At 43.7% G+C, this 22,836-nt stretch overlaps 1 protein-coding gene across 1 annotated transcript in view; it reads right to left on the bottom strand.

The window, feature by feature from the left end:
- The window catches only part of AUTS2 (activator of transcription and developmental regulator AUTS2), a 1,269,011-nt gene that overhangs the window by 994,501 nt on the left and 251,674 nt on the right, over window positions 1-22,836 (bottom strand). Inside the window, exon 2 of the mRNA XM_070730563.1 lies at window positions 8,313-8,543. Coding sequence (XP_070586664.1) covers window positions 8,313-8,543 — 231 coding nt within the window. The remainder of the gene's footprint in view (window positions 1-8,312; window positions 8,544-22,836) is intronic.

Genomic DNA, 22,836 nt, shown 5'->3' with positions numbered 1-22,836 from the left:
GGGCGTCCTCCTCGATCCGCAGCTTACATTAGAGAACCATCTTTTAGCTGTGGCGAGGGGGGCGTTTGCCCAGGTTCGCCTGGTGCACCAGTTGCAGCCCTATCTGAATCGGGAGTCACTGCTCACAGTCACTCATGCCCTCATCACCTCGAGGTTCGACTACTGTAAAGCTCTCTACATGGGGCTACCTTTGAAGAGTGTTCAGAAACTTCAGATCATGCAGAATGCAGCTGCGAGAGCAATCATGGGCTTCCCTAGATATGCCCATGTTTCACCAACACTCCGCAGTCTGCATTGGTTGCCGATCAGTTTCCGGTCACAATTCAAAGTGTCGGTTATGACCTATAAAGCCCTTCATGGCATCAGACCAGAATATCTCTGGTACTACGGAGAGAGGCGGAATACAAATCTAATAAAGGAATGAATGAATGAATGAATGAATGAATGAATGAATGAATGAATAAATGAATAAATGAATAAATAAATAAACATCTGTATGCATTTTCTTCCAGCATTTCTTTGTTCCGCATCCCCCCCACACACACACACACAAACACATGCACACATTCTGCTCAGGTATTTTTGTCAGGGAAAAATAATAATAAAGCAAATAAACACAAGCTCTGGTTTTTTTAATATCATTCTATTTACACAGGGTTAGAAACATAGAAACATAGAAGACTGACGGCAGAAAAAGACCTCATGGTCCATCTAGTCTGCCCTTATACTATTTCCTGTATTTTATCTTACAATGGATATATGTTTATCCCAGGCATGTTTAAATTCGGTTACTGTGAATTTACCAACCACGTCTGCTGGAAGTTTGTTCCAAGGATCTACTACTCTTTCAGTAAAATAATATTTTCTCATGTTGCCTTTGATCTTTCCCCCAACTAACTTCAGATTGTGTCCCCTTGTTCTTGTATTCACTTTCCTATTAAAAACACTTCCCTCCTGAACCCTATTTAACCGTTTAACATATTTAAATGTTTCGATCATGTCCCCCCTTTTCCTTCTGTCTTCCAGACTATACCATGAATGCTGAATGTTACCATGACATTGACCATCCGTCAGGCAAGATCATAACCTGCAGCTTCTACCTCAACCCAGAAGATCACTTCCAAGGTTCACGTAATATACTGCTCAGTCAGCCACTAACCCAATCAGCATTCCTTGACATTAGATCCAGCAGCATCCAATCACTCTAACAGGGTCAAGAGTTCCCTCTTTCCAAAGGTACTGCTAAGAATCCAATTGCCTTCCATTTAGAGGATTAATTTCCGTCATGAACGCTCAGGTAAAGGTTCCATTAAACTACTTAATTGCTAATCATGCCCTATGCTCAGGTGTTGTCTCAACTAATGCTTAGCACCTGCTTTGGGTTAGATAAGAATGAATGGAATGTTCATTTGTAGCTAGGTAGGGTTTCTAGGCTAATGCCTCTTTTAACTCTGCCTGCGGGTTCCATCACTCTTTCTCCTACAATTGACTTCCAGAAAACTGCTGGGACATCTTGGAAAACTGGTGGCTCAGCATGGTTTCTGTCCTGTTTGTGGGCTTCCAATAAATTCCAATCTCCGGAAAATCACTTCTTATTAATAAAACTCACTCTTTATTCAAATACGTGAATACTCCAGTAAAATACTTGAATGCAAATGCAAATATAGGGTTTAAAGTAGCATAGATTCCAAATCCACATGGAAGAAAGTAGGCAGTGGGGTACCAGAGGGTTCTGTCCTGGGCCCTGTGCTCTCCAACATTTTCATCAATGACCTGGAAGAGGGAATAGAAGGGCAACTAATCAAATTCACAGATGACACCAAGCTGGCAGGGGTAGCCAACACCCTTGAAGACAGGCTCAAATTACAGAAAGACCTGGACAGACTAACACAGTGGGCCCACACCAACAAAATGATGTTCAACATCGACAAGAGCAAAGCCCTTCACCTAGGTAAAAAAAAAACCTGGACACACATACAGCCTGGGAGAAACCCCTCTCAGCAGTAGCGACGGCGAAAGAGATCTCGGAGTCTTGGTGGATAATCAAGTAAACATGAGCCAACAATGTGCAGCAGCAGCCAAAAAAGCCAATACAATCCTAAGCTGCATCAACAGGGGAATATACTCCAAGACCAGGGAAGTTTTAACACCACTCTACTACGACCTGGTCAGACCACACGTGGAGTACTGTGTTCAGTTCTGGTCACCACACTTCAAAAAAGATATTGAAACTCTGGAGAAAGTGCAGAAAAGAGCAACCAAAATGATCAGGGGTCTAGAAACCAAGACTTACAAAGAGAGACTGCGGGAACTGAGCATGGATAACCTAGAGAAAAGGAGGGTCAGAGCGGACATGATAGCAGTCTACAGGTATACGAGGGGATGTCACAGAGAGGAGGGGATCACTTTATTATCCAGGGCACCGGAGGGCCGGACGAGGAACAACGGCTGGAAGCTGACCAAGGAGAGATTCAACCTGGAAATAAGGAAGAACTTCCTGACGGTCAGAACAAACAACCAGTGGAACAACTTACCAGCGGATGTTGTGAACTCCAATAATCTGGACATTTTAAAGAGGAAATTGGACTGCCATTTGGCTAGGATGCTATAGGGTTCCTGCTTAGGCAGGGGGTTGGACTTGATGACCTGCATGGTCCCTTCCAATTCTAACAATAAATAAAAAAAAAATTAAATTAAATTAAAAAGGAGCAGATTCTGATTAGAGCGAACTCTGATTCTGGGTCCAGGAAGCACACCAAACTCAGTCGTTATCTACATTACTTAGATAACTCCCATTCATTTACCCAAAACATAGGCTCACCAAAAACTTTTCCAAGCAGAGCATCAACCACAGAGTGTCTTTTTGAGGCAGAAATCATGATTTTAAAACTTTTTTCAAGCACACAACAGGTTCTCATCTCTTCCATTGAGTGACGTTGAGGTTCCACGCCCCATTTTCCTCAACCCCATTCCTTTATATTGCCTGGAAGTGACATCACACCTCAAAGAACTAAAGTTGTGAAATAATATCTTTTACTCTGGATCTCCCCTCACCTTCTGCCCATTCTTCTATAGCGAAGACCTATCCAATTGTTTTCCACCAACATGTCTTCCCCATTGTCTGACTGAGACCATTCTCCCAATGTCTCATCAGCCCCCTCAAGCTCTCCCCAGTCACTTTCTGCCTCACTCTCGCTCTCAGCTTCCTCTGGCAGCCCCCCTGGCCCATGGTACCCAAAGGGTCCTAGATCATCTTCAGAATCAGATGTGACCTGAGGTGGACAAGGAGCACTCACAACAGTCTCTGGTTGGAATAGCACCTCTAGAGCACTGTCTCACAACCTTAAACCTTTTAAGATGTGTTCTGTCGAGCTCTCTGGTAGAATCCTTCCAAAAATTCACAGGTACAAATTTCAGACACACACACACGTTTGAAAATTCAAAACAATGTTCTTTATAATGAAAATTCACTTAACCTAAGCCCTCTCTTTGTATAGCAAAGAGCACTGGTCTCCAAACAAACTGGTAATTTGTACAAGTCCCTTATCAATTCTGTGATACTTAGCTTGCAGCTGTGAAGCAATTCACAGTCCTTCTTTCACAAAGTGAAACACACTTTGCTCTGGTTTAGTTTCAAAGCGGGGAAAAATCAGCACAAGAAAAAGTCCAAGTCAGTAAAGCAGTCATGAAACACAATGATCAGATAATCCTCCACAATGGCCAAACCCACAGGCTGCTATTTACAGCAGCCTCACTAATTACCACAGCCCCACTCAACCACAGGTGGCCTCATTTTCTTTGATAATAATCTCTCAGTTGTTGTTGCCTATGCATCGCTCTCCGTATGCGTGGCTGTATCATTAACTCTTGTTCTGAATCCAAGGAGGAGCTAGATAATTGATCTCCTTCTGAGCTGTCTGTCACACTCTCCTCCTCCCTGTCACTCATGTCTTGTTGGTCAGAGGAGCCTTCATCATCAGATTCCACCGGGGGCAAAACAGGCCTGCAGCATGTGGATGTCTCCCCCACATCCACAGTCCTTGGGGCAGGAGCTGGGCCAGAGCTAATCACAACAAGATGGGTGGCCTTCAATTCCAAATTCTATCCAGGGAATTTTGGGAGTCGAAGTCCACCCATTTTGAAAGGGCTACAGCTGAGAAGCACTGATGTAGAGTTCTCCATAACTATTCCAAAATGTTAGACTGAGCACACTGATAATCTCTAGACTGGTCACCGTATCAACAGCTCTGTTTCCGATACGTTCAGGTTTGTTGCATTTGCAATGCTTAATATTTCCAGACGCAGAAACGAACATGGATGAAGGGAAATAAGATAAATCGTACTTTACAATTGGTGGTCACAGAAACGGTGCTTCATATAAAGACTCGGAAATGTTACAGCTGTTGAAATTTGAGATACACGATAAAATATACAGTAATAGTATAAATGCATCATAATAGGATCTCACTTGACTTAGAGCAGTTGGGCATACTGGCTTGGAATTTGAAGAGGAATTATTCCACATATCTCAAGGGCGCTAGACTGAGAAAGTTGGGATGAGATAGTATCTGGTCTCATGTTATGCATGGCTTGCCTATCAACAGCCTCGTATTCACCCACATCTCTCCCTTCTTCCCAGACATTCGGAAGAGAATTCTCACCCTTATGAGCGAAATTGGGAAAGGAGAATGAAATTCTCACGCCTGATCCACTAAATGATGGTTACTAGGAAAACCTTATTAAAAAAGCTAAAATGACTTTCTCCGAGAAGCCCTTTCCTGTTTTCATGTGTTTCCAAACCTCTTCAGAATTAATTTGCTCTGAGAACTAAACCTCCTGAGGCAAACCATTGTTTTTACAACAGGGAGGATGTTCGACACCATTAAAGGAGGACAAAAATGGCTAATTAAGACATGCCAACATATCTATCCCCTTTGACAAGTTCAAGGAACATTCAGATTAGGAAGAGGAGATAGGATGTTTAACCATGTTTTCCTCCATTAGCAGAGAGAGAGATAAACCCCAATTATACATCCTCAAGACAATGATGCTTCTTTTTTTCCACCAGTGGTGATTGAGAAACAAACAGCCGCAGTGGTCCAACCTCAACAAATAGCAGAATAGCAAAATAGAGTGAGAGAATTGGAAGAGACATACAAAGTCTTCTGGAACAACACCTTGCTCAAGCAAGAGAGACTATAGCAGTGATGGCCAACCCTTTTTTTGCTTGGATGGTAAAAGGGTCACACCATGTGGTAGTTTGCACATCTGTGCCCACACCCATAATGCAATGTCCTCCCGGACAATATAAAATTGGTACTGGTACATGGAGGAACACATTCAATTTTAAATTCTGGATACAAAAATAAATACGATTAATAATAATAATAATAATAATAATAATAATAATAATAATAATAATAAAATAATACATGGGGCTACCTTTGAAAAGCGTTCGGAAACTTCAGATCGTGCGGAACGCAGCCACGATAGCCATCGTGGGGCTTCCAAGATTAGCCCACGTTTCTTCAACACTCCGTGGCTTGCACTCAGTTTCCCGTCACAATTCAAAGTGTTGGTCATGACCTTTAAAGCCCTACATGGCATTGGACCAGAATACCTCTGGAAGCACCTACTACGGCACGAATCCCAGCGACCGATAAGGTCCCACAGAGTTGGCCTTCTCCGGGTCCCATCAACTAAAAATGTCATTTGGTGGGCCCCAAGGGAAGAGCCTTCTCTGTGGCAGCCCCGGCCTTCTGGAACCAACTCCCCCTGGAGATTAGAACTGTCCCCACCCTCCCTGTCTTTTGTAAACTACTCAAGACTCACTTATACCGCCAGGCATGGGGGAGTTGAGACACCTTTCCCCCAGGCTTTTTTTTATACTTTGTTTTATGTTTGGTATGAATGTGCTGTTTGGTTTTTTTAAAATAATGATAGGATTTTATATGTTTTTTAATATTAGATTTGTTCCACTGCTATATTGTTTTTATTACTGTTGTGAGCCACCCCGAGTCTTCGGAGAGGGGCGGCATACAAATCTAATAAATGAAATAAAATAAATAAATAATAATTTATGAGATTTGTATGCTGCCCCTCTCCGAGGACTTGGAGCGGCTCACAAAAAAACAATACATAGTATACAAATCCAAAGATTAAAAAACAGTTTAAAACCCTTATAAAAAATAAACATATACAGTACCCCAAACAAACCATACATAAATCATAATAGCTAAGGGTATATTAATTTCCCCATGCCTGGCAACATAGATGAGTTTTCAAGGAGGGTGGGGGCAGTCCTAAACTCTGGGGGAAATTGATTCCAGAGGGTGGGGGCTGCCACAGAGAAGGCTTTTCCCCTGGGTCCCACCAGATGGCATTGTTTAGTCGAGGGGACCCAGAGAAGGCCAACTCTGTGGGACCTAATCGGCCTCTGGGATTCATGCGGCAGCAGGCGGTCCCAGAGGTATTCTGGTCTGATGCCATGTATGGCTTTATAGGTCATAACCAACATTTTGAATTGTGACCGGAAACTGATCGGCAGCCAGTGCAGGATGTTGAGTGTTGACGAGACATGGGCATATCTGGGAAAGCCCATGATTGCTCTTGCGGCCACATTCTGCACGATCTGAAGTTTCCGAACACTTTTCAAATGTAGCCCCTTGTAGAGAGTGTTGCAGTAGTCGAATGTCAAGGTGATGAGGGCATGAGCGATTGTGAGCAATGACTCTCTGCCCAAATAGGGCTGCAACTGTTGCACCAGGCAAACGCCCTCCTCACCATAGCCAAAAGATGGTGCTCTAATGTTAGCTGTGGATCGAGGAGGACGCTCAAGTTGCAGACTCTCTCTGAGGGGGTCAATAATCCCCACCCAGGGTAATGGATGGATGGATGGAATTGTCCTTGGGAGGCAAAATCCACAGCCACTTTGTCTTGTCAAGGTTGAGTTTAAGTCTGTTGACACCCATCCAGATCCCTACAGCCTCCAGGCACCTGCTCATCACTTCCACTGCTTCGCTGACTGGACATGGGGTGGAGATGTATAACTGTGTATCTTCAGCGTACTGATGATACCTCACCCCATGCCCTTGGATGATCTCTTCCAGTGGTCTCATGTAGATTTTAAATGGCTCCATGTGCCACCTGTGGAACATGTGCCATAGGTTCGCCATCATGACCCTATAGCAGTGATGGCGAACCTATGGCATGGGTGCCATACGTGGCATGCCGAGCTATATCTGAGGACATGCGAGCTGTTACCCTAGCTCAGCTTCATGTGTATGTGTGAGCCAGCCAGCTGATTTTTGGCTCACACAGAGGCTCTGGGAGGACGTTTTTGGCTTCCAGAGAGACTGCGGGCGAATTGGGGGAAAGGGTGGGCAGCAGGCAGGATGAGGTGGAATGCAGTTCCACCAGCGGAAATGAAGATGCATACGCAGCTCCAACTGATCGGCGGCTGTCACTTCCTGGATTACTGGTCTGGGCTCAGCTCCCCTTTTTTTCCCCTGCTGCTGCTGCTGCGCTCCTTGCTTTTTTCTTCTTTCCTCCTTCCTGGCCTTGGACGAGCTTCCTTCTCTCCTGCTCGGCTCCCCTCCAGCATCATGCACCACCTCCCGCCTGAGGTGCAAGCAGAAGGCGTGGGTGGAAGTGGTGCTGGCAGCATTTATGCTTCTGGCAGCCCTCATTCGCTTAGCTACCCAGCCTGAGTTGTGTGGGGAGCACAGGAAACACGAAGCAAATTGTCACCCCAGTAAGCAACACTGGTAAGGTTGTAAGTCGTTCACTTGAATGATGATGATCATTCAAGCCACTCCCTCCTGGTCACATGGCCGGCAAGTCACTCCTACCTAGTCACATGACTATTAAGCCACACCCACAAAATAAGCCACACCCACAGTGTGGCAGTAAAAAAATTGGCTGCCCATTCCTGATTGGGGAGGGTGTTTTTACCCACCCCCAGCTCCAGGAAAGGCTTTGGAGCCTGGGGAAGGGAGAAACACGAGCCTGCTGGGCCCACCAGAAGTTGGCCGGGCCTCCAGGGGGTGGGGGAAGCTGTTTTCACCCTCCCCAGGCATTAAATTTTGGGTGTGGGCACTCACACATGTGCGATAGCATGTGTGCAGGCACCTTTGTTACCCGAGGAGAAAAAGGTTCACCATCACTGCCCTATAGCGTATAGCAGAGAAATAGCTACTCAATCTCTGATGAACTACCACAGCTACAACTACTACCAATAAGCAGAGGACGAATCATGCCCAGGACAGCAGAGGTAATAGTACTTTCAAAGAAAACACTCCAAACATTCCTACCTGTCGGAGCCCTTTTAAGAACTTCTTCCGTTTCCTGAGGTGTTGACAAAGGCTGAGGTCATTCTCCCGATCAGAACTGTAGTGGTGATGGTGATGGTGGAAGTGGTGATAGTGCAAGCGGCTCTTTTTTAGGTGGTAGGGCAACCCATTAGCAAGCACTTCTCGTTTCTTCTTTGCTAAAGGATCTCGAGGCTTGTTCACAAGGTCAGGCGGCTTCACCACGACATCTTTCTGTTTATAACCGGAAAGAAGAAGAAGAAGAAGAAAGGGTCACATTTTGGGGAAAATCTTTTCACATAATCTTAGGTTTAGAAAGCTTAGAACTACACCACTTTAAGCACAACCTGAGTATAGCCCCTAAAATCATCTGCTACAACATCCTTCTTGTCAACGACTACTTCAGCTTCAACCACAGCAACACATGAGCACACAACAGATACAAACTCAAAGTAAACTGCTCTAAACTTGACTGTAGGAAATACAACTTTAGTGACCGAGTAGTTGATGCCTGGAACACTACCAGACTCTGTCATTTCATCACCTAAACCCCGGAACTTTACTCTTAGACTATCCACTGTTGACGTCACCTAATTTCTAAGAACTCAGTAAGGGGCATGCATAAGTGCACCAATGTGCCTTGCATCCCCTGTCTTAATGTTTCTCTTTTACTAGTATCATGTATGTAAACTTTGTTATATTTTTATATACCACCAATACGCATTTGACAAAACAAACAAATAAATAAAATATAATAAATAACCACTGAAAGTCCCAAAGGTGCTTTTTCAGGAAGTCCAGTGCGACAGTGATGGCGAACCATTTTTTCCTTGGATGCCAAAAGAGCATGGGTGCATGTAGTAATGGGCAGCCAAAAGGTGTGGCTTATTTTGTGGGTGTGGCTTGATGGTCATGTGACTGGGTGGGAGTGGCTTACTAGCCGTGTGACCAGATGGGAGTGGCTTGAACGATCATCATCATTCAAGTAAACTGTTAAGTCCTCGATTTACAACCTTACCAGTGTCGTTCGCTTGGGTGACAATTTGCTTCGCATTTCCCATGCTCTCCTTCCTGGGTCGCCCCCTGCCTCAGGCTGGGTAGTTAGGCGAATGGGTGCTGCCAGAAGCACAAATGCTGCCAGCGCCGCTTCCAGCCACGCCTTCTGCTTGCACCTCAGATGGGAAGTGGCCACGTGAGGCTAGGGGGGAGCCGGGCAGGAGAGAGGGAAGCCCGTCTGAGGCCAGGAAGGAGGAAAGAGGAAAAAAGTAAGGAGTGCATATGCATAGGCAGCAGCAGCAGGGGGGAAAAGGAGGCCGGTAATCCAGGAAGTGACAGCCGCCGATCAGCTGGAGCTGTGCACACATCTTCATTTCTGCTGATGGAACTGCGTTCCACCCCGTCCTGCCTGCTGCCCACCCCTGGGTGCATGCTATCACACATTTACGAGTGCCCACACCCATAATTCAATGACTAGGGAGGGCGAAAACAGCTTCCCTTGCCCCCAGGGAGGCCCTCTGGAGGCCGGAAACAGCCTGTTTCCCAACTTCTGGTGGGCCCAGCAGGCTCATCTTCTACCCTCCCCAGGCTCCAAAGACTTCGCTGGAGATGGGGGAGGGTAAAAATGACCTCCCCCATCCCCCCAGAGGCTCTCTGGAAGCCACAAATGCCCTCACAGAACCTCTGTACAAGCTAAAAATCAGCTGGCCAGCACATACATGCAGGTTGGAGCTGAGCTAGGGCAATAGGTCGTGTGCCCGCAGATATGGCTCTGCGTGCCACCTGTGGCACCCATGCCATAGGTTCTCCATCACTGTAATAGCACTTTGTTTTTTCCTAATGAAGACATTTAGCTTCTCATCCAAGAAGCTTCTTCAGCTCTGACAGGATAGTGGGCTTCTTCAGAGTTGAAGAAGCATCTCAGATGAGTAGTGAAAAGTCTTCCAAAAAAACCCCAAAACCCCAAGGAAGTTCAGTTGCCTCCTGAGACCTTTGTGACAATCATGACTTGGATGACAGAGAATCTCTACAGACTTACTTACTTACTTACTTACTTACTTACTTACTTACTTACTTACTTACTTACTTACTTACTTATTGGATTTGTATGCCACCCCTCTCCGTAGACTCGGGGCGGCTAACAATAATGATAAAAACAACATGTAACAATCCAATTAATAAAACAACTAAAAACCCTTATTATAAAACCAAACATACACACAAACATACCATGCATAACTTGTAATGGCCTAGGGGGAAGGAACATCTCAACTCCATCATGCCTGGCGGCATAAGTGAGTCTTGAGTAGTTTATGAAAGACAGGGAGGGTGGGGGCAGTTCTAATCTCTGGGGAGAGTTGGTTCCAGAGGGCCGGGGCTGCTACAGAGAAGGCTCTTCCCCTGGGGCCCGCCAAACGACATTGTTTAGTTGACGGGACCCAAAGAAGGCCAACTCTGTGGGACCTTATCGGTCGCTGGGATTCGTGCGATAGCAGGCGGTTCCGGAGGTAATCTGGTCCAATGCCATGTAGGGCTTTAAAGGTCATGACCAACACTATTATAAGGTGTTGCATCTTGATTAAAAATACATGTTTTGTTCAACTCTAATGTATCTAGGTCTAAGTTAGATGGACCATTAAATGCTGTGACAAGCCAGGTGAAAGATGTGTTTGCACAAACCGCTATATTACACAGGCCCAGCTGATGTGCTCTGGGTTTTTGTTGCCTAGAGAGTTGTGAGAACCTAATCTGTTTTGTTAAAGATTTTAAATATTAGGCAAACCTAGTGTATTGTCTAAAAGTAGAAAATAGGTTAATTGAGCATGATATGCAACCTCAGCCCTCTTGGGTCATTAGACAGAAGCATGAAATCTGGATTTTTAAATTTATCTTTAGTGGAATTGCCATGGCTAAGTGAAAAAAAAATACATTGCATACAGAAAATTCTAAAAATCAATCCTGAACAGACAGATATCTTGTCTATCATCTCTCTGTCTGTCTGTCCATCCATCCGTCCGTCCGTCCGTCCATCCATCCATCCATCTCTATCTTCCTATTTATCACACAGTCTGTACATCTATCCATATCTATCTATCTCTACCTACCTACCTTCCTATTTATCAAACTCTACCTGTGTCTGTCTGCCTGCCTGCCTGCCTACTTACCTACCTACCTACCTACCTATCTATCCCTACCTTCCTATTTATCACACATAGTCTGTCACTCTTTTCATATTTATCTCTACCTACCTACCTTCCTATTTATCAAACTCTCCCTGTGCCTGCCTGCCTGCCTGCCTGTCTGTCTATCTATCTACCTACCTACCTACATCTATCTATCTATCTATCTATCTATCTATCTATCTATCTATCTATCTATCTATCTATCTATCTATCTATCTCTACCTACCTACCTACCTACCTACATCTATCTATCTATCTATCTATCTACCTACCTACCTACCTACCTACCTCCATCCATCCATCCATCCATCTATCTATCCCTACCTTCTTATTTATCACACAGTCTGTCTGTCTTTTCATATTTATCTCTACCTACCTTCCTTCCTATTTGCACTCTCCCTGTCTCTGTATGTCTGTCTGTCTGTCTGTTGTCTGTCTGTCTCTCTCTCTATCTATCTCTATCCATCTATCTTTCGCATAGTGCTGCTTAAGGTAGTTTACGTCACATACATTAGTCCTTAAGTTATGAACATTCATTTAGCAATCATTCAAAGTTACAACGGCACTGAAAAAAGTGATATTACCCGTCCTCGCCCTTATGAACACTGCAGCATCCCTGCAGCCATACGATCGCAATTGGACTGCTCGGTAAACTGGCATGCATTTGTAAGTGTCGCAGCATTTCAGAGTCATTGTGAACACCCTTTGTTGACTTTCCAATCAGCACGGCAATAGATGGTAGCTTCCTATGTTCCTATTTGTTCTGCAACAAGTGGCATTAATTTACCACCAAAGGCAAATGTTTTCGGTGGAATAATGTGTATGTATCAGATTGGAATCGGTTTCTAAAACCCCGTGCAGGCATTCAGCAGAAGAGAAGGGAAGCACCACGATCAATAGAGAGATGATTACACAGTGAATAGAGGATTAAACATTACATTTATCCCCGCAGTGGACTGAATTAAATGTTCTCTGATAACCTACAAGATGCACTGCCAATACCTTTAATTCACAATATATGCTTCCAGCGGTTACTTAACCAGGATATAAAGGCTGGTTAAGCAGAAGAGTTAAGCAGGGTGGACCTGATATTTTGACAAGATAGAAGACAATGACAAAGAGAGAGAGAGAGAATTTCTTTTAAGCATTGACTAAATCACTCAGGATTTGTATTTGCAGTAATAGGAAAGAGAAGAACCTGTTAAGAATAGTGGGAGAGTTTTATATGTGAAAACGATATGCATGGATTTCAATGGCCATTGATTTATGAGAATTGGCATAACAGTCTCTGCTGCACTGTACATGTAGCGGTGAATTAAAATTGTTAGCACGTGGCTTTGGAGGGAGGTGCAAAACTATACAATTCTTTCACTGTAAGGCCCTTGGTACTCTCTGAACTTGGTTTTTTTATATATCATTTTTATTGGTTTTTTAAAAATATGAGACAGACAAGACAAACAACATTTAACATGTATAGGAGCTACCATTGCTCCGCTAATTGTAGAAGTCTTGAACTTGTCTTTTTTTCTTGCAGACTTTACTTTTTTTAAAAAAAAAGTTTACTTATTGATTTTTAAAAAAATATTTCTCATATCTTTTTATACATGTCATAATCCGTATCTATTATATTTTAAATATCCAGTAGTTGCATTGTGTATTCTCTTAGGTTTTATACATTCAAAGCATAGTATTAGAAAAGTATAAAGCGTAAAGTATAAATAGTATAAAGCTTACTATTAGAAAAGAGAAAAAACGAGGTATTAATAAGCGTGAATACTTTTAGTTTCTGCATAAATGTTTATTCCGTTTACCTCTATTACTAGTGCAAAGGGTTTGTTTTTATTTCTATATACAGTACACCGATACTCTGTATTGTTACGTTTTAATTTTTATTTTGGATCCATCCGTGCCATTTGTGCCACGTTTCTTTGGTTTCTTCATTTGTTATTCTCTTAATTGAGTTTGTCATTTCATCCATTTCTGCGCATCTATATATTTTATCGATGATTAAACTTTGTCTTTTCCAGATTCCTAAGAGCATAGTTTCTTGCAGACTTTTCATTATCAAACTGGGTAGCATCATCAGTGCTAGAAAGTTATTACCCAATGAGCGGTAGTGGGTTGCTAGTGGTACAGTAGGGGACAGACCACCGCTAGTGGCTGTCAGATTGTGCAACATGTGCGCGGCCACTATGGTGCCAGTCCTATGGGCACCACTGACTTTTTTTCTTCAATTTTTCATATATATTTTTTTCTTCGTTTGCATGCACAAAAGCAAAATCTCGTGAGAAAGGCAGGCGTGCATGAGATTCCGGTGACTTTTTTTAATCATTAAAGGCCGAGTATCTGCACGTACAAGAGATGGAGCTTTCATTTTAGATATCACACCTGCCCTTTTACAGAATTTTATTTATTTATTTAATTTGACTTCTGTGCCGTCCCTCTCCATGGACTCAAGGCAACCCACAACATTTCAATTTAAAAAAGACATAGCACTGTGTATAAAACACATCTAAATCCAATTAACATAAATAATCCGTTTAAAATATTTTATCAAGCTAAACATTTAAAACTCAAACATTCAAATACACATAACAATAACAATAACAATAACAATAACAATAACAATAACAATAATAATAATAATAATAATAATTTATTAGATTTGTATGCCGCCCCTCTCCGAAGACTCGGGGCGGCTCACAACAACGATAAAAACAATATTATACTGGCACAAATCTAATATTAAAAAAAAAATTAAAAACCCTATCATAATTAAAAACCAAACAGCACATACATACCAAACATAAATTATAATAAGCCTGGGGGAAAGGTGTCTCAAATCCCCCATGCCTGGCGGTATAGGTGGGTCTTAAGTAGTTTACGGAAGACAAGGAGGGTGGGAGCAGTTCTAATCTCCGAGGGGAGTTGATTCCAGAGGGCTGGGGCCGCCACAGAGAAGGCTCTTCCCTTGGGGCCCACCAGACGACATTGTTTAGTCGACGGGACCCGGAGAAGGCCAACTCTGTGGGACCTTATCGGCCGCTGGGATTCGTGCGGTAGCAGGCGGTTCCAGAGGTACTCTGGTTCAATGCCATGTAGGGCTTTAAAGGTCATGACCAACACTTTGAATTGTGACCGGAAACTGATCGGCAGCCAATGCAGGCCACGGAGTGTTGTAAATACGTGGGCGAATCTGTGAAGCCCCACGATGGCTCTGGCGGCCGCGTTCTGCACGAATATATAACAAATATAATAAACGCATGAAGTTTCTTCAGTTTTTATTTAAAGGTGGACTGGAAAGCCATTCTACTAAACAGAGGGTATACCAGAATATAGTTATAATGATTTAATGGCAAGGATGATAAATGTATTTTTCTCTCACTTATAGATACGCGTGGAGATCTTTAAGCTAATGGCTGTTACTGAACCAGAAAGACTATGATCCACTACACCTATGGCTCGATGTTTGCTACAGTGGTCAGCAATTGGAGTCTCCATGCTAACATTTTTCTGCTTAGTTACAAAGGAGATGAAAAAGGGATACGTTTTTCCTCTTTTTAAAAATTATATTCCCCCCCCCCCAGCTGATCAGCTCAAGAATAAACTGAATACAAGCGCTATTTGGAAAGGCAACATTATGTGCTCTTAGTAGTAGATTAATGAATGTAATTATCTCCCATTGTGGAAGTACATGCTGCAAACCTTGTAATTTATAGAGCACTATAAAGTTCTAATGTGTTTTTATGTCCTAAGCCGCTTAACCATAATCTAATGTATTTTGTGCCCAGCCTTCTCCTTAAGTGGTTTCCCAGCTCTGTGGGGAAGATAAATCCTTCCCAATCCCTGGTCATTTTAGCCTGAATGTGACACAACTGGAAATACCAAATTTTCAATCAGGCTATTAGAAAGTAAAAAGGAATCCTGGAACCCAAACACTGCCTTTGCGGATAATTGATTCCACTAATTGAATTGGCTACGTTTATAGTCTTTTCTTTAAAGTTGGAATGCAATATACATTAAACGAAAAAACACAAAAAACCCCAAGAACTGGCTTCAAATCCTATATTGACTCTTTGACCGCACCTGTGAATAATCATGTCTAGTAAATAATGATTGTTAAGAAACAAGCATTGGTACAGGGTCATTTGTGTTTAACCTTCACAGGAAGTCTTCGGTTAACAGTAATTTGCAATTTGGAGTGGAGTTTCTGCCCCTAAGCAGACAACGTTGCGGAGTGTGGCATCAAACGAGCCAGTATTGGGTTCCTACTAGTATGGGCCACGCTCAACGGTGGGCTACCAGCATGATTTTGCTGTGCTACCTGTAAAACCTCGCCAGAACACAGATGCAATTTTGCTACCTCCACAGGTGCAGCAGCAAAATTGCGCTGGTCCTGCAAGAATGTACGAGCACAATTTAGTATTCCGGCTCGTAGCCTACCGCTGGACATGCTGTAGCTCCATTAGGGAAAATGGAGCTGTCCACGTAGCTCTCGGTCCCCGGCACTCGCACATACCCAAGCAAGATTTCGCTTCTGCGCATGCACAGGAAACACATGCGAGAGTGAGATTTTGGTGATCTTTTGCTTCTGTGCATGCGTGGCAGCAAGAAAGGTCGTGAAAATCTCACTCTCGAATGCATCCCATTGAAAGATTTTGCTTCCTGAGAAAGCGCAGAAGCAAAATCTCGATCGGACACATGCAGAGGGGTGGGTGTCGGGGTCACAGAGCTCTGCACAAAGCACACCGGTAGAAGCTATAAGTGGAATCCGCCCCTGCACATGACCACACTGCTTAGGGACAGCAATGCCTGTCGCCATCATTAATTGAATCTCACCAGTCATCAGGTGAGGACCTAACCCAATCCAAGCCATTCTTGGCTTGGTCCCTCCCAGTGCCCAGCCTAAGGTAAGGGATTCTCTCCTCTGCTTCCTCTTGCCCTGCTCACCTAACTGCCTGTTTCCCCTCAATCTCGGCCCTTGCGGCTGCCCACGTACCTTCTACCTTCTACCATCTGATCTGTCACTCAGCCCTGCTTGCTGCCATTTTACTTGCTACACCAGCTACACCATACACTACAGGCCCTTTTTATTTTCCCCATGCCATCTTCTTTTGGTGCAGCTGGGTTTTCTATCTATCTATCTATCTATCTATCTATCTATCTATCTATCTATCTATCTATCTATCTATCTATCTGTTGTGGTTAGCTCTGGCCCAGCTCCTGCCCCAAGGAATGTGCAGGTGGATGTGGGGGAGACATTCACATGCCGCAGGCCTGTTTTGCTCCCGATGGAATCTGCCGATGAAGCCTCCTCTGACCAAGGAAGCATGAGTGACAGGGAAGAGGGGAGTTTTTCAGACAGCCCAGGAGGAGATCAATCATCTGTATCATCCTTGGATTCTGAACAAGAATTAATGACACATCCACGCATGCATAGAGTGATGCATAGGAGACAACAACTGAAGGATTATTACAAGAGAAAATGAGGCCACTTGTGGTTGGGTGGGGCTCCAGTAATTAGGGCTGCTGCTATAAATAGCAGCGTGTGGGATTGGCCGTTGTGAAAGAGTATCTCATCGCAGTTCTTCAGGAATCATGTGTTGTTGTTTTCTGGACTTTGTTTGTTGATTTTTCACGCCTTTGAAACCAAAGCAGAGCAACGTGTGTGCGTGTGTGTCTCACTTCGTTGGAAGAAGTAGGGGTGTGAAGTTTCTTCACAGCTGCTAGCTAAGTACTTAATGACTGCTTAAGGGAAATTGTACAGACTACCCGGTTGTTTGGGGACGAGTGCTTTTTGCAATACAAAAAGAGTGCTTAGTTTATTTTGAATTTTGTGATAAAGAACATTGTTTTGAATTTTCAAACGTGCATGTATCTGAAATTTGTACCCTTGAATTTTTGGGAGGCTCCTACCAGAGAGCCCGGCAGAACAGAGAGTAAGCTAACAAATGTGTGATTTATGTCCTGCTTTTATGGCTCCTGGCTAGCACTGATTAACCCATAAATTTCAGAATGCCTTGTGGAATGTTTTGATGTTATTTCTGAGATAATTAGCTTAACTACTAAAGAGAGAAATGAGAAATAAAATATCAGTTTCCCCAGGCCTGGCGATGTAGGTGGGTTTTTAGAAGTTTACGAAAGGCAAGGTGGATGGGGGCAGTCATAATCTATGGGGGAAGTTGATTCCAGAGTGTGGGGGCCACCACAGAGAAGACTCTTCCCCTGGGTCCCACCAGACAACATTGTTTTGTCGATGGGACCCGGAGAAGGCCAATTCTGTGGGACCTAATCGGTCGCTGGGATTCATGCGGCAGAAGGCAGTCCCAAAGGTATTCTGGTCCGATGCCATGAAGGGCTTTATATCAAGGCATCACCGTGCATAAAACCAAGGTACCACTTGGAATCACCAATAGTATGTAAAATGAGAGCAAACCTCACTTATTTCTAGAATTGATGATGTTACCTAGCCTGGTAATGAAACATCTGCAAGAAAACCAAGGACCTTCAATCCAGTGCAACAAATATGCAGTGTTGCAGGCTGACTCTGCCTACAGCCAGGAGTTCGATCCTAACCAGCTTAAGGTTTACTCAGACTTCCAACCTTCAGAGGTCAGTAAAAATGAGGACCCAGATTATCGGGGGCAATGGGCTCTGTAGAGAGGGCTGCAGAGCACCGTGAAGTGGTATATAAGTGTGGTTGTTACTGCTTTCTGTTCTACAAAGCCCAGTGTGTGAAAGAAGAAACTGCCTACAATGGCAAGAAAGAAGGATCCAGTTGGAAGTGACACAAAGGAAGGGCCTGACTAGTACAAAAATAGTACGTGGTGTGGTTGGAAGGGACCATGCGGGTCATCAAGTCCAACCCCCTGCCTAAGCAGGAACCCTATAGCACCCCATCCAAATGGCAGTCCAATTTCCTCTTAAAAATGTCCAGAGTATTGGAGTTCACAACGTCCGCTGGTAGGTTGTTCCACTGGTTGATCGTTCTGACCATCAGGAAGTTCTTCCTTATTTCCAGGTTGAATCTCTCCTTGGTCAGCTTCCAGCCGTTGTTCCTCGTCCAGCCCTCGGTGCCCTGAAGAATAAAGTGATCCCCTCCTCTCTGTGGCAACCTCTCGTATACCTGTAGACTGCTATCATGTCCGCTCTGGCACTCCTTTTCTCTAGGCTATCCATGCCCAGTTCCCGCAGTCTCTCTTCGTAAGTCTTGGTTTCTAGACCCCTGATCATTTTGGTTGCTCTTTTCTGCACCTTCTCCAGAGTTTCTGGCTGGCAGATTGTGGGAGTTGAAGTCCACCAATTTTTAAGTGGAGAAAGCAGGAATGCCAAACTCAAGGCCTAGGAGTTGATTCCAGCCTGCGGGGTGGTTAGATCTGGCCGATGGACCACCCTGGAAACTGTAAATGTCTAGTTTATGGTGCGTCTGATAGCAAAAACAGAGCTCAGGGTTGCTCTGTTTTTGCTGGCAAAAGGCTGCAGGAGGCCATCCCAGCTGAAAACAGAGTTCAGAAGCCTATTTTTTCTGACAGAGTGGTCAAGTCACAGGCACCCCGGGCATCAGTGACATCACCCTGGCCACCCCCACCCCGACCCCCGAGGTCAAGCACAACCCTGACGTGGCCCTCAATTAAATCAAGTTTGAAACCCCTGTCCTAGAGAGTCCACGTGCCCGTCTAACAGTGAATAACTGCACCTGATATTGTGCTAATTTCCATTGCAAGGAAACAGAAGACAACAGATGCAATAAAAAGTCAGAACTTTCAGATCCGGATTAGAACTGAAAAAATAAATGATTTTTTCATGTATCTTCATAGTCATTTGACATTTCATATAATCCAAATATATCTGAGTTGCCAGAGATGATATGGGGTCACCTGGTCTATCCCCTCCAGGTCCCAGCGGCCAATTAGGTCCCACACAGTTGGCCTTCTCCATGTCCTGTCGACTAAACAATGCCATCTGGCGGGACCCAGGGGAAGAGCCTTCTCTGTGGTGGCCCCAGCCCTCTGGAATCACCTCCCCCAGGAGATTTGAATTGCCACCACCCTCCCCATCTTCCGCAAGATAAGACCCACTTATGTCGCCAGGCATGGGGGGACCGATTTCCCCCCCCCCTTTGCTGATTATAGCACTTGAGAATGATATGACTGTGTAATATTGATGGGGTTTTTTTTACTATTAAGGGATTTTAACTTCAGTTTTACTAATATTAGATTTGTACCACTGTTTATTGCATTTTATTATTGTTATGAGCCACCCCGAGTCCTTCGAGAGGGGCGGCATACAAATCTAATAAATTGTTGTTGTTGTCATTCTATAGCAACATAGTACAAAGAGGATGCCCAGTTGAGCAAAAACATTTTCTCCCGACCACTGAAAAAGAGATCGGTTCGCACAGATCTATAATCAAAGAAAATAAATCTCTGCTCTTTGGAAGGCAGCCATCAAAGGCACTCCTACACGAAGCCTGTTGGTGGTGCAGCCCCCAAAGCTTATAAATTTGATTTGGAAATCAAGAGAGAAATCAAGAGAGATGCTCCACTTTATTGCAAGCCACAGGGGCATAATTTATCAAGATCTGGGCCAAAAGGGACTTGTTTCTTAGGCGTTCTCCATTTAAAAGTATTTCTCCTGTCATATAAAATATGAACGGCCTGTATCTTCTTCTATGCCAGGCATCCACATTTTCTATTAACCCAGATAATCAAATAATTTAACAACCAGTTCTCTGCCTTGATAACTGAGTGGGAATGGCCATGTGGGCATGGCCAGAGGGTGTGATAGGCAGCACTCGGTCTCCTAAATCCCCCCTGCAAGCAAAAATGGACCACAGGGGATACACGCCACACCCATGCACCATTTTGGGTCTGGTAGACCTCTCTGAAGCCTCCTCGGAGCGAAAGTACAGGACCGTCTCTTGCCACATACTTCCCAGAGACTAATTAGAGCACACATAGTTGGCCTCCTCCAGGTCCCGTCAGCCAAGCAATGTAGACTGGTGGGACCTTGGGGGAGGGCCTTCTCTGTTGCCGCCCCAGCTCTATGGAATCAACTTTCCCCCATGTCCATACTGCTCCCACCCTGCTAGCATTTTGTAAGGCCATAAAGACATGGCTATGCTGGCAGCCCTGGGGGCCCTAAGTTAACAACCAGATTGACCATCTGTATAGTTATGAGTGTGGATGAACGGTATGTATGTTTGTTTTGCAGTCGTTTTAATACAGATTTTAGCTAGGATTTTAGTAATTAGATTCTTTTTTTGACTTCTTTTTATTGTTGTTGTAATTCTATATTGTTGTAAGCTGCCCTGAGTCCTTCGGGATTGGGCAGCATGGAAGGAGAGAGAGAGAGAGAGAGAGAAAGAAAGAAAGAAAGAAAGAAAGAAAGAAAGAAAGAAAGAAAGAACCCTATGGCAATCATTAACTGTCGTACCTTATGATTCTTAACAAATGTATCTTTTTTTATATACACTGAGAGCATATGCACCAAGACAAATTCCTTGTGTGTCCAATCACACTTGGCCAATAAAAAATTCTATTCTATTCTATTCTATTTTTCATTGGCTTTGCTTGTCAGAAGGTCTCAAAAGGTGACCAGATGACCCCAGAGCACTACAACAAATATAAATACATTGGGCAGCATAGAAGTCAAATTAGTATAAATTAATATATAATTGTCGAAGGTCCAACTTTCGATTACATGACTTGTGACCAAATGATGCAATGGTCGTAAGTGTATACAACAGTTGTAAATCACTTTTTTTCCCAGTGCTGTTGTAACTTCAAACGGTCCCTAAAATGAATGGACAGCCGAGAAAACAAATAGATGGATTATGAAATTAATTCAGCATGTTCGTTCAAGAGACCAAATGACAAGGCTCATCACCACTCTTGAAAATGTCCAAAGATATTTCACCAGAAGTGCCCTTCACTCCTCCACTCGAAACAGAATATCCTACGAAAATAGACTAACAATCCTGGGCCTAGAAAGCCTAGAACTACGGCGCTTAAAATACGATTTGAGTATTGCCCACAAGATCATATGCTGCAACGTCCTACCGGTCAACGACTACTTCAGCTTCAACCGCAACAACACAAGAGCACGCAACAGGTTCAAACTTAATACGAACCGCTCCAAACTTGACTGTAAAAAATATGATTTCAACAATCGAGTTATCGAAGCGTGGAACTTATTACCAGACTCAATTGTGTCAACCCCTAACCCCCAACACTTCTCCCTTAGACTCTCCACGATTGACCTCTCCAGGTTCCTAAGAGGCCAGTAAGGGGCGTACATAAGTGCACTGGTGTGCCTTTCTTCCCCTGTCCAATTGTCTTTCCTTTCTCTCACTTATCATATATATTTTCTTTCTTTCATATATCCTCTCCTCTAAGTTCACTTTACCCTTATATATATATTACTACATGTCTATTTTTCTTCCTATGTATTTGTGTATTGGACAAATGAATAAATAAATAAATAATGGTGATGGGTGGGTTTCTGGTGTGTTTAAAAGGATCCACATGCAGTTGTGGGTTAAAAGAGAAATTGTATACCTCTATTTAAACCAGTGCATTCCACCCTCGCAAAAAAAAATCTTTTGTTTCTACATTCGGTAATAGCCTCCCAGACACCTCCTGACAATGCTTTGTTCTACACAGAGAACATATGCGCACTGCCTTCCCTCCCAATAACCTCTCCGTTGTTGTAACTCAGTGAAAATGCTGGTTTGGGTTCTTTTGAAAGCCTATAATTCTGTGTGTTAACCGCCGGTCACGTACCCAGCTATCAGCACTAAGTTCTCCAGCTCTGAACATCTGGGCCACATTGCATTTCAGAAGGATAACTAGATAAAACATGGCAAAGGGGAAAAATACTGTTTTCAGAAGCAGAAGAAAAAGTCATTATAAAGGAGCTAACAAAATGTATTTTAAAACTAAGCTGGGGTTTATGGTTCAAGTATGTTCTGAGCTCCTAACACCTTATTTTAGCTTACCTAATTATTATCTTTATACTCAGTCTTTCTCCATATAAAAGCACTGCAGGCTTATAACAATTAACATGAAGCCACAAAATAACTCATTGGTTCAAACTATTGCATTGTGTGGCATGATATAATTTATTGCCCAGGTTCGCCTGGTGCACCAGTTGTGGCCCTATTTGGATAGGGAGTCATTGCTCACAGTCATTCATGCCCTCATCACCTCGAGGTTTGATTACTGCAACGCTCTCTACATGGGGCTACCTTTGAAAAGTGTTCGGAAATTTCAGATCGTGCAGAATGGGGCAGCGAGAGCCATCGTGGGGCTTCCTAGATTCGCCCATGTTTCTGCAACACTCCGCGG

Source organism: Erythrolamprus reginae, chromosome 1 (assembly GCF_031021105.1).
Source record: "Erythrolamprus reginae isolate rEryReg1 chromosome 1, rEryReg1.hap1, whole genome shotgun sequence".
NCBI lineage: Eukaryota > Metazoa > Chordata > Lepidosauria > Squamata > Dipsadidae > Erythrolamprus > Erythrolamprus reginae.
The sequence above is the reverse complement of the archived record's forward strand: the minus strand, read 5'-3'. Positions and strand labels throughout refer to the sequence as shown.